Source organism: Silene latifolia, unplaced genomic scaffold (assembly GCF_048544455.1).
Source record: "Silene latifolia isolate original U9 population unplaced genomic scaffold, ASM4854445v1 scaffold_569, whole genome shotgun sequence".
Classification (NCBI taxonomy): Eukaryota; Viridiplantae; Streptophyta; class Magnoliopsida; order Caryophyllales; family Caryophyllaceae; genus Silene; species Silene latifolia.
In genome coordinates this window covers 25,065-36,481 of record NW_027413479.1, presented here as the reverse complement: position 1 = coordinate 36,481, position 11,417 = coordinate 25,065, and the positions used below count along the sequence as shown (strand labels likewise).

Sequence of the window (11,417 nt, the reverse complement as noted above, 5' to 3'; positions counted from 1 at the left end):
AATGTTATAGTTAGTATAAGTTACATATGAGTACACTTTTGAATTGAATCATATTAGTAGTAAAAATTATGTTAATGGTAAAAATTATGTTTATATTGGTAGTTGCATATGTTAGGATAGATTACAAAATGAAATTGTAATGATTAGGCTCAAAATGAATTTTATAGCGATAATTGTAATGTTTTGATGATTGTGCCGAAAACTGAGCCTTAGTCCCTTTGACTGATTCGATGTCAGTTAATTGAGTGATTGGTCACCGCAATTTAACTCGCACTGTCGCAGGGCTGGGGTTGCGGGTAAAAATTCGGTTGGATGAAATTTTATATGAATTGGATAATCGGCCTTTTTCTTGTTTTAGGCCATTTATCAAGCTTTTAGTTCACATGTATAGTTGGTTGAATTTAATAGTTTCTTATATTGTAGAAACGGCCCTAGATTCCCTGAAGCCTTTAATATTGTTAATATTGCTAGAATTGGTATTGAATACTTCTTGCAGGTTGCTGTGTTTTAGGCCATTTATCAAGCTTCTCGAAGTTACTCCCCACTGAATTGTGGCTTTCGTGTTTGTATTAAATGCGATTGACAGGTTGAAGATGATTAGATGGGGTATACAGACGAGCTAGTGAGCAAAAGGACCTTGGACCTTGTTTGGCTAGTTTTTGTAGAAACCTTTTAACTTTTGGTTGTGTATATATTTTGAAGGGACATATGTCTCCCTCTTTGATTTTGGTTTGTATCATTATATTTTCTTATCGTTAGCTATGACATGTAAATTAGTTGTTAGCTTTTGCAGGTTTTGACACTCTTCTCTCGGAATTGTTTGTGAATGGTTTAGGAAAGTTTTAAAAATTACAGGTTTTGTCTACTTGAACCAATTACAAACATATCCTGTCGATTTTTCTCAGAGATTTTACGGGTTTATTTAACGCTAATTTTGAGGGTGTCACACCCCGAACTACCAGACTTGGAAGATTGACGGCTCCTTGTCTGTTGACTTACCTTGCGACAGTCTCCCCCGTCTTGAGCCCTTACCTACTGTGGTAAAGGGCCACCGTCTGCCTGCTTTGCCTCTACTTCACCTTCCACTTCGACCATCTCCTGATGCACCCGCCGCCAAGAAGCGGCGAGTTGAGACTGGAGAGGGGTCCACACCTTCAGGGAGTACCCAGCCTTCCATGGCTACTCCCGATCCGACCCCTACTCCCACTACTACTACCACTCCTACTCCTGCTCCACCTCCCACTGACCAGACACAGACTGAGCCGGTCTTCCTGGCTACTTTTAGACCACCTCCTCCCTTTGTAGTGTCCGCGGTCCTGGACCAAGGGGGCGCAGTTTACGGTCTGTTGATTGAGCTTGCAGAGCGTCAGGCTCGTATGGAGAGGGACATGGCTCTTGCCTTACACCCTCTATACGAGTACCACTTGCGGAGACACAGACCGATCCCAGAGGGTTGGCCACACCCTTCCTTCTTCCAGTACCCAGCTGAGGGGTACCCGGTTTCTGACGAGGACCCAGAGGTGGCGGTGGAGAGAGCTCGCGCTGAGGAGCGGAGGAGGAGAGAGGAGGAGAGAGACCCGGAGTACAAGGTGGATGGAGACGACGACGACGACGAGTAGCTACTGGTCTACTCACTTCCCCAGTTTTCTGGCTGGTTTGGGGAAGTTCGTATTTTGTATGTATTTCTTACTCTTTTATTTTGTCTCCTTTATTTATTGCTTTTATTTTATTTATAGGTTGTATATCCCCATTCCCCCATATTTCTGCTGGTGTATGCTGGAGGACAACGAGGGTGTTGTCCGTTTTGGTTTGGGGAGGGTATTGCATCCTTTTGAGTCTGCATCTGCATTTGTTTTGCATCCACGTTTATTTTTCAGCCTTGGAATTTTTTATATCATTGAAAAATCCAAAAAAATTGAAAATTTTCAAAAATTCAAAAAAATATTCACGTTTATTTCTGCATATAGGTTGAGTCGGAACGGTAGATTCCCATGATGACAATGCACTATAACTTGTCGTTTTGCTTGAGCCTTGCGCTTTTATTGATAGTTATTAGCTTTGTCATACGCATAGTCTACGAATTACTATTCAAATATAGCTGACTGTTTAGACTTGACCGATAAATTGGCAAACTACTTAAAAATTCTGAGTTTTAGAGCCATAACTGGTGACATTCATGACCAGTTCATTAGGAATTTTGAGTAGTACTCCTTGCATAGCATGTTCGTCTTTTTTGCACATTTATGACATTCAATTTCTCGTCAAATGCACATATTCGGGTTTGTGGTTGGTGTCACATGCAGGGAGGTGTTTGCAAATTCCCCTTTCCTTATACTTTTCACCCATTTAGCTCCAAATTAGCCAAAATTTGCCTTTTTGACCCATTAGCTACATTCCAAATTAAGCTTGCCTAGTCAAGCTAGTTTAGTATGTTCTTTTGTGGTATGAGTTTTCGTCTGCAGTTTGGCCGTATCCCTTTTGTATGGAGTTGTTGGAAAGTTGAGGAGAAGGAGAAAGAAAAGAAAAGAAAAATATTGAAAAAAAAAGGAGAAAACGTGGAAGAAAAAAAAATGAAAAAGAAAAAAAGGCTGGAACGTGTAAGAAAGAAAAAAAAAGAGAGGATGTGAAAATGGAGGAAACAGACGTGCTCCTCTTGTCTGAGTTGAGAAGATGTTCGAAGATGTACAATCGAAAAGTTGTTGTTTTGTTTCAGTTAGTTATTTCAGACGGTGTTTAAAAAAGGAAGTTTGTGACCGTCTGACTCCTCCGTTCTATTCCATATTTTTTTGAGGAGATTGTGTTTGAGTCTAGTGAGTTGTGTGCCAAATGAAGGGCACTTGTACTTAGTCTTTTAGTCAGTTGAGATTCGGATGGTTTCATTATGGTCCTGTTAGGAACTAGTGTAATACCCGTCCTTTTAGAGACCCTTTGACCAGTGTTGACCGGACTTGGGAGCGGGAATAGTCTTAGAAAGACGTACCTAAGTTTTCTTGGGTTACGAGTTGGGAGTGGTACTCGATAGATTAGAGGCTAATCGATCGAGTAGCTTAGTTACTCGATCGAGTAAGGGGCTACTCGATCGAGTAGGTTGGGTACTCAATCGAGTATCGAGTTTGCAGCGAGGGTTTTATATCGCGTTTTGTTAAATCCGCAAATCATTTCCGCCTCATTCCTTCCATCCTTTAGTCGCCTCTTTCCCTTCCCTTCACCACAAAACCTCCATGAAAGCCCTTTGAAGGTCCTCGTGCCTTAGGAGAGCGTAGCTTGAGTCGGGTAGCGGTCTTTTGCCGGGTTTCTCCTTATAGGTATGTCATAATCATCATCACTTTTCCCATCGTTGTGATTAGGGTTTGCTTTATAGTAATAGATAGTTGTTTTGCCCTTATAGGCTTTGCTTGGTTGCTGGTTATGACGTGTGTCGGCGCGGATTGGTTGCGGTTGCGTAAAGGTAGGTTCGCCTACTCAGTTTCTGTAGATAGCCTAGTGTGTCGATCGTTGTATCGTTGTTGTTGTGTTGTGATTTCGGTTGTGTGACGGTATGTAGACGATGTTGTGATTGTGATTGTGATTGTTTGTCTGTGGTTCTCGAGATGCGTTCTCGGCTGAGTGGTGTCACTTGCGGGAGTGGCTTCACGCCCTAGTTTCGCCCTTCGTGGAACCCGCCACGGAAGGGGATGTGCACATTAATGGGACAGGGTTATCGCTCGGTATGATGAGCGGGGCTTAGGTGGGAACGGCTGCGGTCCCCCACTGGCAGGGCTGGTCCAGTGGACAGTCGGTGACGGAGTTGGAGTGGAGTACCTGATTGTGATTGATTGTATTGTGTTGGTTTGTTAGTTGTGGTTAACTTGATTGTATCTTATCTCAGTACTGACCTTGTGTGGTTGTCTTGTTTTTTTATGTGTCTGCCGTGATCCCTTATGGTGAGCAGTCTGTCTTAGCAGGTGTTGATGTGGTTGCTAGCTGGAGTCCGGGCAGGGATGAGACGCCACGAGATTTAATAGTTATAGCAAGTAGTCCTTGAGTTGTATCTTTTATGTTATTAGTTGGATAAATGGCTTGTAAAGTAACTTAATAGTTCTTTTATCGACATTTGATTATTACTATCCTCGGGCAACCGAGATGGTAACGCCTTTATATGCTAAGGAAGGCCTAGTTAAGGCTCCTCTGTATATGGGGGTGTTACAACTAGCTTGACGCTTTTACCTCCACATTTCCATAACATGTTTTGTTCTTTTCTTACCTGAACCTCACTATTCCCAAATCATTTGCAAACCCTCGGCTGTGACGGACATTATTGGTTGGAATGTGTTCATTAGTACTTGAATTGTCTTTCATTTTTGTTGCATGCATGCTATGTAAGTCGCAGTTAGGTGAGTGACTGTCTTTCCTTATCTCTTTTACATATAACATTCACCCTTTGCTTCATGAGAGAAGAGTGACCACGAGAGAGTCCGATTTTGTTGGTATTGCAAGGTCGAAAGGTTGGCTATATTTCTGAACAGCTTATAATTCGTTTGCGTATTGACTGCTTAGCTTTAACTGTTAATTTTTGTTGCATTAAATTGGTTCAAGTAGACAAGTTAAGCTAGCTCTGAGTTATCAATTCCGTTCCATTAGTGTATAGTTTTGAGTTTACTCGAGGACGAGTAAAGGTTCGGTTTGGGGAGATTTGATACGTGCCTAATGTATAGTCTTTTTAGCCTATTTCAGCACGTATTTCTATGCATTTTCATATTGTTTTTTTATGGTATATTGCCCCGAATTGGCTACTTTGGTTCGTTTTGTCCATTTTGTAGAAATGAACGCGAAAGTAGTGGAATCGTACCCTTTTTCGTCCTTTTTGCATGCATTTAGAGGAGACGGGATTTTCCTGAGTGAGATACTGCATTTTGAAGCGTCGTGGCACGCATTACGAGGCATTTAGGCAAGGACGTGAGCTGAATTGAAGTCAAGTCACTCGATCGAGTGGTTTCTACATCCCAGAAGTGGTCGATCGAGTACTTTGTACTCGATCCTTAAAATCGCACAAAGACACTTACTACTCGATCGAGCAGCTTTCCAGTCGATCGAGTAGAAATTGCTGAAGAATTGGTCGATCGAGTGGTTTTAATCCACTCGATCGAGTGGTTTCGTTGGTTTTGGGCTTTAAACAGCCCGTGAGTTGTTTATTTTCGCTAAACTTATTTTGTTTGCTATTTAAGCACGCTTTACTAGGTTAATTAGGATCATCTTTTCATCTAACAAACTCTCTATTGTTAACATTATTACGTTGCTTCATCCTTCTCTACTGTTACTTTAATTCGGGATTGTTTCACTTGGAATTTGTGTTCTTTACACCGGATTGCTTGGATTGTAATTCCTTCTCTCCCTTTAATAATAATTATTCAATTTTTTGCTTTTATTACTTATTTCGTTGCATTTACTTCTTTGCCCTAATTTTCCTTATTGCGATCTATTGTTATTTCATTATGTTTTCTGCTGGAATTTTAATTGCTGTTAGTTTACTTAGCGATATGAGTAACTAAATCCCTTTCATGTTGGGATTAGGGAATCTGCGGTAGAAATATGACGACGTAGTAAATGAATTAGATGAATTAATTGTGAGACCCTGTCACCATAGCAATTTAACTGTATTTATCCGAACTAGTTGAGTGCACGCTTCTATGTCACCCTTTAATCTGGCTAAAATTAATCCTGGATCGAAAGATTGGACTAAATAGGCCTGCTATGAACAGTAGACTACCCTAATGAGGACGAAAGTTAAGTTAGTGGTATTTTAGGATAGAAAGTGGACCGAAAGGACCTTTTAACATCCGTCTCACATTAGTTCGTCTGAGTCATTTACAGCTGAGTTATTGGACTACCGTAGTGAACCGAAATCCCGACATGTCCCTCTCTTCTTGATAGTTTAAACCGATTTTTTTTCTGCCCTTATTGCTTTTGTTTTTATTTCTTTTCCCTTTAAATCTCGTATTTTAGAAATCAATTCAACAAAACCCCCCATTGTTACTTTAGGACTAGAATTAGGCAACTGTTAATTACATTACCTCCCTGTGGATTCGATACTCGACTGCCTCTGCTACATTTTAGTTGAGACCGTTAGGTTTTATCTTTGATAGGGTTGCGATAGCCGTGTCATCGAACAACCTGAAGTTTGAAAAATTTTTAATTCAAGAGAGTGTTATATTCCGGAAACAAATTTCAATAAAGTTTAATAATGTTCTTGCAGAACAACAATAATGTTTATTGTGCAAAACGCCTTAAAATTATTGTACTCTGGGAAAACAATTCCAATCAAGTTGATGATGTCCCTGCAGAACAACAATAATGAACCTTTAATACAAATGTAATATACTTTGGCTATAAGAGTAATGTACTTTGGCAGTGAAATCCAATTGTACATAAAAGCCTTTAAGAATGTTCCTTGCAGAACAACAATAATGATCCTTTAATACAAATGTAATATACTTTGGCTATAAGAGTAATGTACTTTGGCAGTGAAATCGAATTGTACAAACAAGCCTTTTAGAATGTTCCTTGCAGAACAACAATAATGATCCTTTAATACAAATGTAATATACTTTCCCTATAAGAGTAATGTACTTTGGCAGTAAAATCGAATTGTACATACAAGCCTTTAAGAATGTTCTCGTAGTGTATATTATGATTGTCTATCCTTGAATCAAAAATTTTCACCTTCCACTTCGTTATCAGATTCATCTTCTTCATCGTGGTCCTCCACATCATCAGATTCATCTCCTTCATCGTCGTCATCTTCATGGTAGTATTTGGTGAATATGCAACAAAATGTAAATTAAATATCAGATTTTATAAGGAGAAAATGGCCAAAATAAACAAATAAATTGATATAGATTTAATGTTAACCAAATATAAATTGCTGAAATTCTCATTTGTGCCTTCAGAACAACCATAATGTTCATTGCACAAAGAGCTTATGTGCCTCCATATAAGAGTGATGATTTTGGAAGGTAAACACTATGCGCTATGCTTGTATAATTTAATAATTATTTAACATTAATGTAATATGCTTTAACAAGAAACCAATTTATACATACCTGTCAGATGGTTTGTTTCTTTGCAAGTCCTAGAGTTGTGTCCTTGGCGGCCACATGTTTTGCAGTACCTCTTCTCTTTTCCTCTTTTCTTTAGGGCTTTTAACATTTATGATTCAATTCTCTTGCCCTTGGTCCTACCCTTGTTTTTAGATTTTTTAGGAACATGAATCACCAACTTCTGAGGTATTTTGCAGCCCACGTACTTTTCTATTTCTTTTATCTTGTCTTTCTTCTTTGCTGGAACACTTCTGTTACTAATCATATCCAATCTAATATCTCTTAGTTTTTCAATCAAAAGCTTCATGTCATTATCATCACACTCAGCTACGCTGGCACAAGAATAAACCTCTTGCCACACTCGGTACTCAAACTTTTCCTGGTCAGAAACTTTTGAGAGACATCTATCAGTTTACCATCTTTATCAAAGACAGGCTTACTCATTGCAGCTTTTGTCCATCTTTGCATTATGTACTTTTCTTTTATTTTCTGAAAATCTTGGTTGTGTAGAATCCAAAGGCAGTGCCTGCACAACAAGCTCATTCTCTGAAACATAGAACATGAACAAGTAATCTCCATGTTATCTGGTGAATATGCTACGTTCTATGACTTATTTGGCATCTGCAAGTCTGTTAGAATATATATTTTTATCTCATTAATCTTCTCCACATCTTTAAAACGACAATCAGACAAAGCTGAAACCAATTCTGTTTGGAAGTCTTTGAAAATGTTGTGCGAGTACATTTCAGAAGCATGGACTTCAAGGTTTAACTTTGTTTTCCGTGGGATTTCAGAGTGTTTGTTGTCACTGTTCAACTTGGACTGCTTGTGTCTTTGTGCTTCCAAGGCACTCTCATAGCACACCCAAAACTCAACAAGGGTCAAATGAGGTGTTAGGAACCTGTCAAAGAAACTGTTTTCACTCTTAGACCTAGAAGTAACCCTCATCAAGTCAGACATTGAAACATCTTTAAAATAGGCGGGGATCCACTTTGTTCCCGAGATCGTACAAATCTGAAAACCACTCGTGTTCTACAAGTTGATAATCAGTCATTATCTTCCCCCATTGTTCTTCGAATTCATCAGGCTCAAGTTGGTTGTTCCAAACACACCTATTGAGCCTGGTCTTAAAATCCTCATCTTGAAACAGTTGATAACTGACTTTTTCTCTTAGTTTCATCATTATGTGCCACATGCACAGTCTGTGTGTTGACTCCTTAAACACTTCCGGGACTACCGACTTTATTGATTTGTCCTGATCAGTAATTATAATTCTCGGCTGGCACCCGCTCATTGCTTCCAAAAATGTCTTGAACAGCCATGTATAACTCTCAATACTTTCATCGCCTATCAACCTAGCTCCAAAGGTTATGCACCTTTTGTGGTGATCAACTCCTGTGAAAGGCACAAACACCATATCGTACTTGTTTGTTCCATATGTAGCATCTGCTGATAACACCTCACCGAACAGCATGTAGTTCTTTATGCAGATCGGATCTGCCCAAAACACTCCAGCCAGACACTTGTTTTCATCTACTATAAAATCAAAGTAAAATGAACCGCATGTGTCTTTTCTCCCAATAAGATTTTTGTAATACCCCGTATTTTATTATCGATTGAGCGAGATATTATTATTTAATAGTAACGTAAAAATAATCAAAACATGTTGTTATGGTAATGGTAAAAGCGTAAAGGTAATTAATTGATTTATATTGTAAGATGAGTCGGGTTTATAGTTTTAGGTGGCATGTTGGGTCAAGATGTTATAACCCATTTACCCACTTACCCATTTACCATTTTACCACTCACCAAAACCCTAAAACCAAACCCTAAATCAACCTTAAAACCCAATCCCCTTCCTACCGTCATTTTTGCACATCATCATCATCAACCTCTTTTCCTCCACGCCGCAAGCCTCAATTACAGCCAACGAGCGCACGCCGGTGAGTGTGGAGGGAGTAGGGTCTGCCGTGAGTCTAGGGAACCTATTGCTGGTGGACGAGGGTGGTTGTACTTGCCGGAATAGCGCAGATCGACGGCCGTCGTAGGTAAGGTTCCCTGTTTTTTCTTTTCTGTCATGCTAGTTTGATCTGGGTTGTACATCGTTTAGGGGCTTTTATAGCAGTCGTAGGGGTGTGGGATGTGTTGCTGGTTGTGAGTCGAGTCGTGTGGTGGTAGGTTGAGTGTAGTTGTCGTCACTGTTGGTGGTTGCAGTGGTAGCGATTAAGCGCCGGGGTTGAAATGGGTGGTTTTGTTTCATTTCAGACATGGGATAATGGGGTGGCACCACCGTGGACTCGGGGGAGGTCGAATCGGTGGTGCCACGTGTGTCAGAGTCGCCGTTCGACGGTGGTGTCAAGGGTGGTAGTTAGGCGAGGTGGCAGGGATGTGTCGTGGTGGCAGACGAGTCAGAAATGGGCCTGTTGTGGTGTTTTGTGGCGGCAGAGTTGTAGACAGGGGGTGTTGGTGGTGGTTGTTGTAACCACCGGCGTGGGTCAACCACGTTGGTGGTGGTTGGAGGTGACCAGGCCAGACCTGGTGTCAGGCCTGGTGGTCGGCGGTGAGGGCTGGTGGTTGTTGGAGGGAGTTGTGTCGGGTTGAAGGGGGTGTGTTTGTGTGTCGGGTTGAGTTATTGTTTTTGGGTAATTTTGTTACGGTTTCTATTTTTAGTAAGTCGGAAAAATATGTACATTACTATTATTTCTATTATTTCTATTAGTAGTTTTAGTTATTAAGTCGATATTAAGTAGCGATGACGGAATCATATATTTAGGCTTTGAGTCGGGATTCTATTTCGGGAAGGTTACTATTTTTAGTAACCTGCTATTTTTAGTAAGTTGCTATTTTTGGAAACTTCCCATTTTAGGAAACTTTCTATTTTGGATAACTTACATTTTTTTAGTAACTTCTAATTTGGGAAAGTTTCTACTTATAGTGACTCTTGAGTATGGGAACGGGAATAGTTAAGCGAATTAATTATGTTATGTATATGTTTAGGTGGCGAGTTTCGGGTGGAGTACTTCTGATCTACAGTTAGCTTATTACCGCTATTTGAGGTAGGGGAATACACTGGACTTGATATAGTACTATGTGACTGGATTGACTGAATCGGTGATTTATATGTTATTATATGATTGTCTGATTTAATTCCGTTAAGTATTATCGTTGAACTGTTTTACTATATTATTTCATCGGAGTTGGTGGAGGTGGAGGTGAGTATGGTGTGGTGATAAGGCCCAGGCGGGTTCTGCAGGACTTGCCCTGGTGTCCTCAGCTGCGTGCTGGCAGATCGGCTACGGTCGATGTATAGTCTACCGGGGATCGGTATGGCTGGGTTGTCCGGGTTATGAGTTGTGATGGCGGTGGTGGTGATGGAGGAGCATGTGTATTATGTTGATGTTTTATTATATTACCTACTCAGCTTCGTGGCTGACCCTGTGTATTCGTGTACACGTGTGATGATCCAATTATTGGTGAGCAGATTGACAGGTATTTCAGAGACTGATGGGAGCTGGCCGGGAAGAGAGCTTGGATGACTGACTTAGTGCCTAGCCCACCTTAGTCTTATTAGTAGTTTTATCAGACTTTATCTTTTGGTCGTATTTTGAGACTTTGTTTTATTTCCAGTTGTAATCTCACTATAAACATTCTAATAAAGTACTGCGTTTTCTTCCCTTTGTTATCTATGTAACACCCCCTTATACCAAGGTACCTTACCAAGGACTACCCTAGCATAAAAGGTTGTTACCATCTCGGTTGCCCGAGGTTAGTATATATCAAAAGTAACAGTCCAAACACATTTATTAATGTACGGTAATTATAAAAATGACATAGACTCCAAAATCTAATACACGAATTATCCAAATGGCAACAACTACCAAAACAATAACTAAAGCTCGTGATGGTGTCATCTAATCCAGCGTGGTGACTCTCCCATGACTACCCCCAAGCTCAATAAATGTATCACCTGTCACAATCTGCTCACCATCCCCGAATGGATCACCGCAGGTTTTAGAAAACAACAACACGGGGTCAGTACTACTCAATCAATATAAGACAACAAACAATACAATCAGCTGATCATCGATCTCACACAGTAACCAACCACACACCAAAGTGTGAAGCCCTGTCAGATTACCCATCACAACAGGTAATCCTCGCCGCCAGTGGGTGACCGCAGCCCATCCCCACCTAGTCCAGCTCATCAACGAGTGACTAACAATCCCTGTCCCTTAATGTGCACATCCCCTCCCGTGGCGGGTTCCACGGAGGGCGAACTAGGGTGTGAAGCCACTCCCGCAAGTGACTCCACCACAATCACACGAACCACAGCATCACAGC

At 40.6% G+C, this 11,417-nt stretch overlaps 1 protein-coding gene across 1 annotated transcript; it reads right to left on the bottom strand.

The window, feature by feature from the left end:
• Positions 1–7,403: 7,403 nt before the first annotated feature.
• Positions 7,404–8,550, bottom strand: LOC141639715 (protein FAR1-RELATED SEQUENCE 5-like). The gene is made up of 3 exons (XM_074448772.1): positions 8,087–8,550; positions 7,687–7,977; positions 7,404–7,602 (listed from the first exon to the last, which is right to left on the bottom strand). Exons 1-3 carry the CDS (start codon positions 8,548–8,550, stop codon positions 7,404–7,406), a joined length of 954 nt encoding a protein of 317 aa, XP_074304873.1.
• Positions 8,551–11,417: the final 2,867 nt, after the last annotated feature.

Bases quoted from the DNA above. Each gene is read 5' to 3' on its own strand.
- LOC141639715 (XM_074448772.1), bottom strand. From the start codon at position 8,550: ATGCTGTTCGGTGAGGTGTTATCAGCAGATGCTACATATGGAACAAAC. The intron at 7,978-8,086 runs GTACGATCTCGG...TTTCTTTGACAG, and splicing joins CACGAGTGGTTTTCAGATTT to GTTCCTAACACCTCATTTGA. The intron at 7,603-7,686 runs GTCATAGAACGT...CTTGTTGTGCAG, and splicing joins GACTTGCAGATGCCAAATAA to GCACTGCCTTTGGATTCTAC.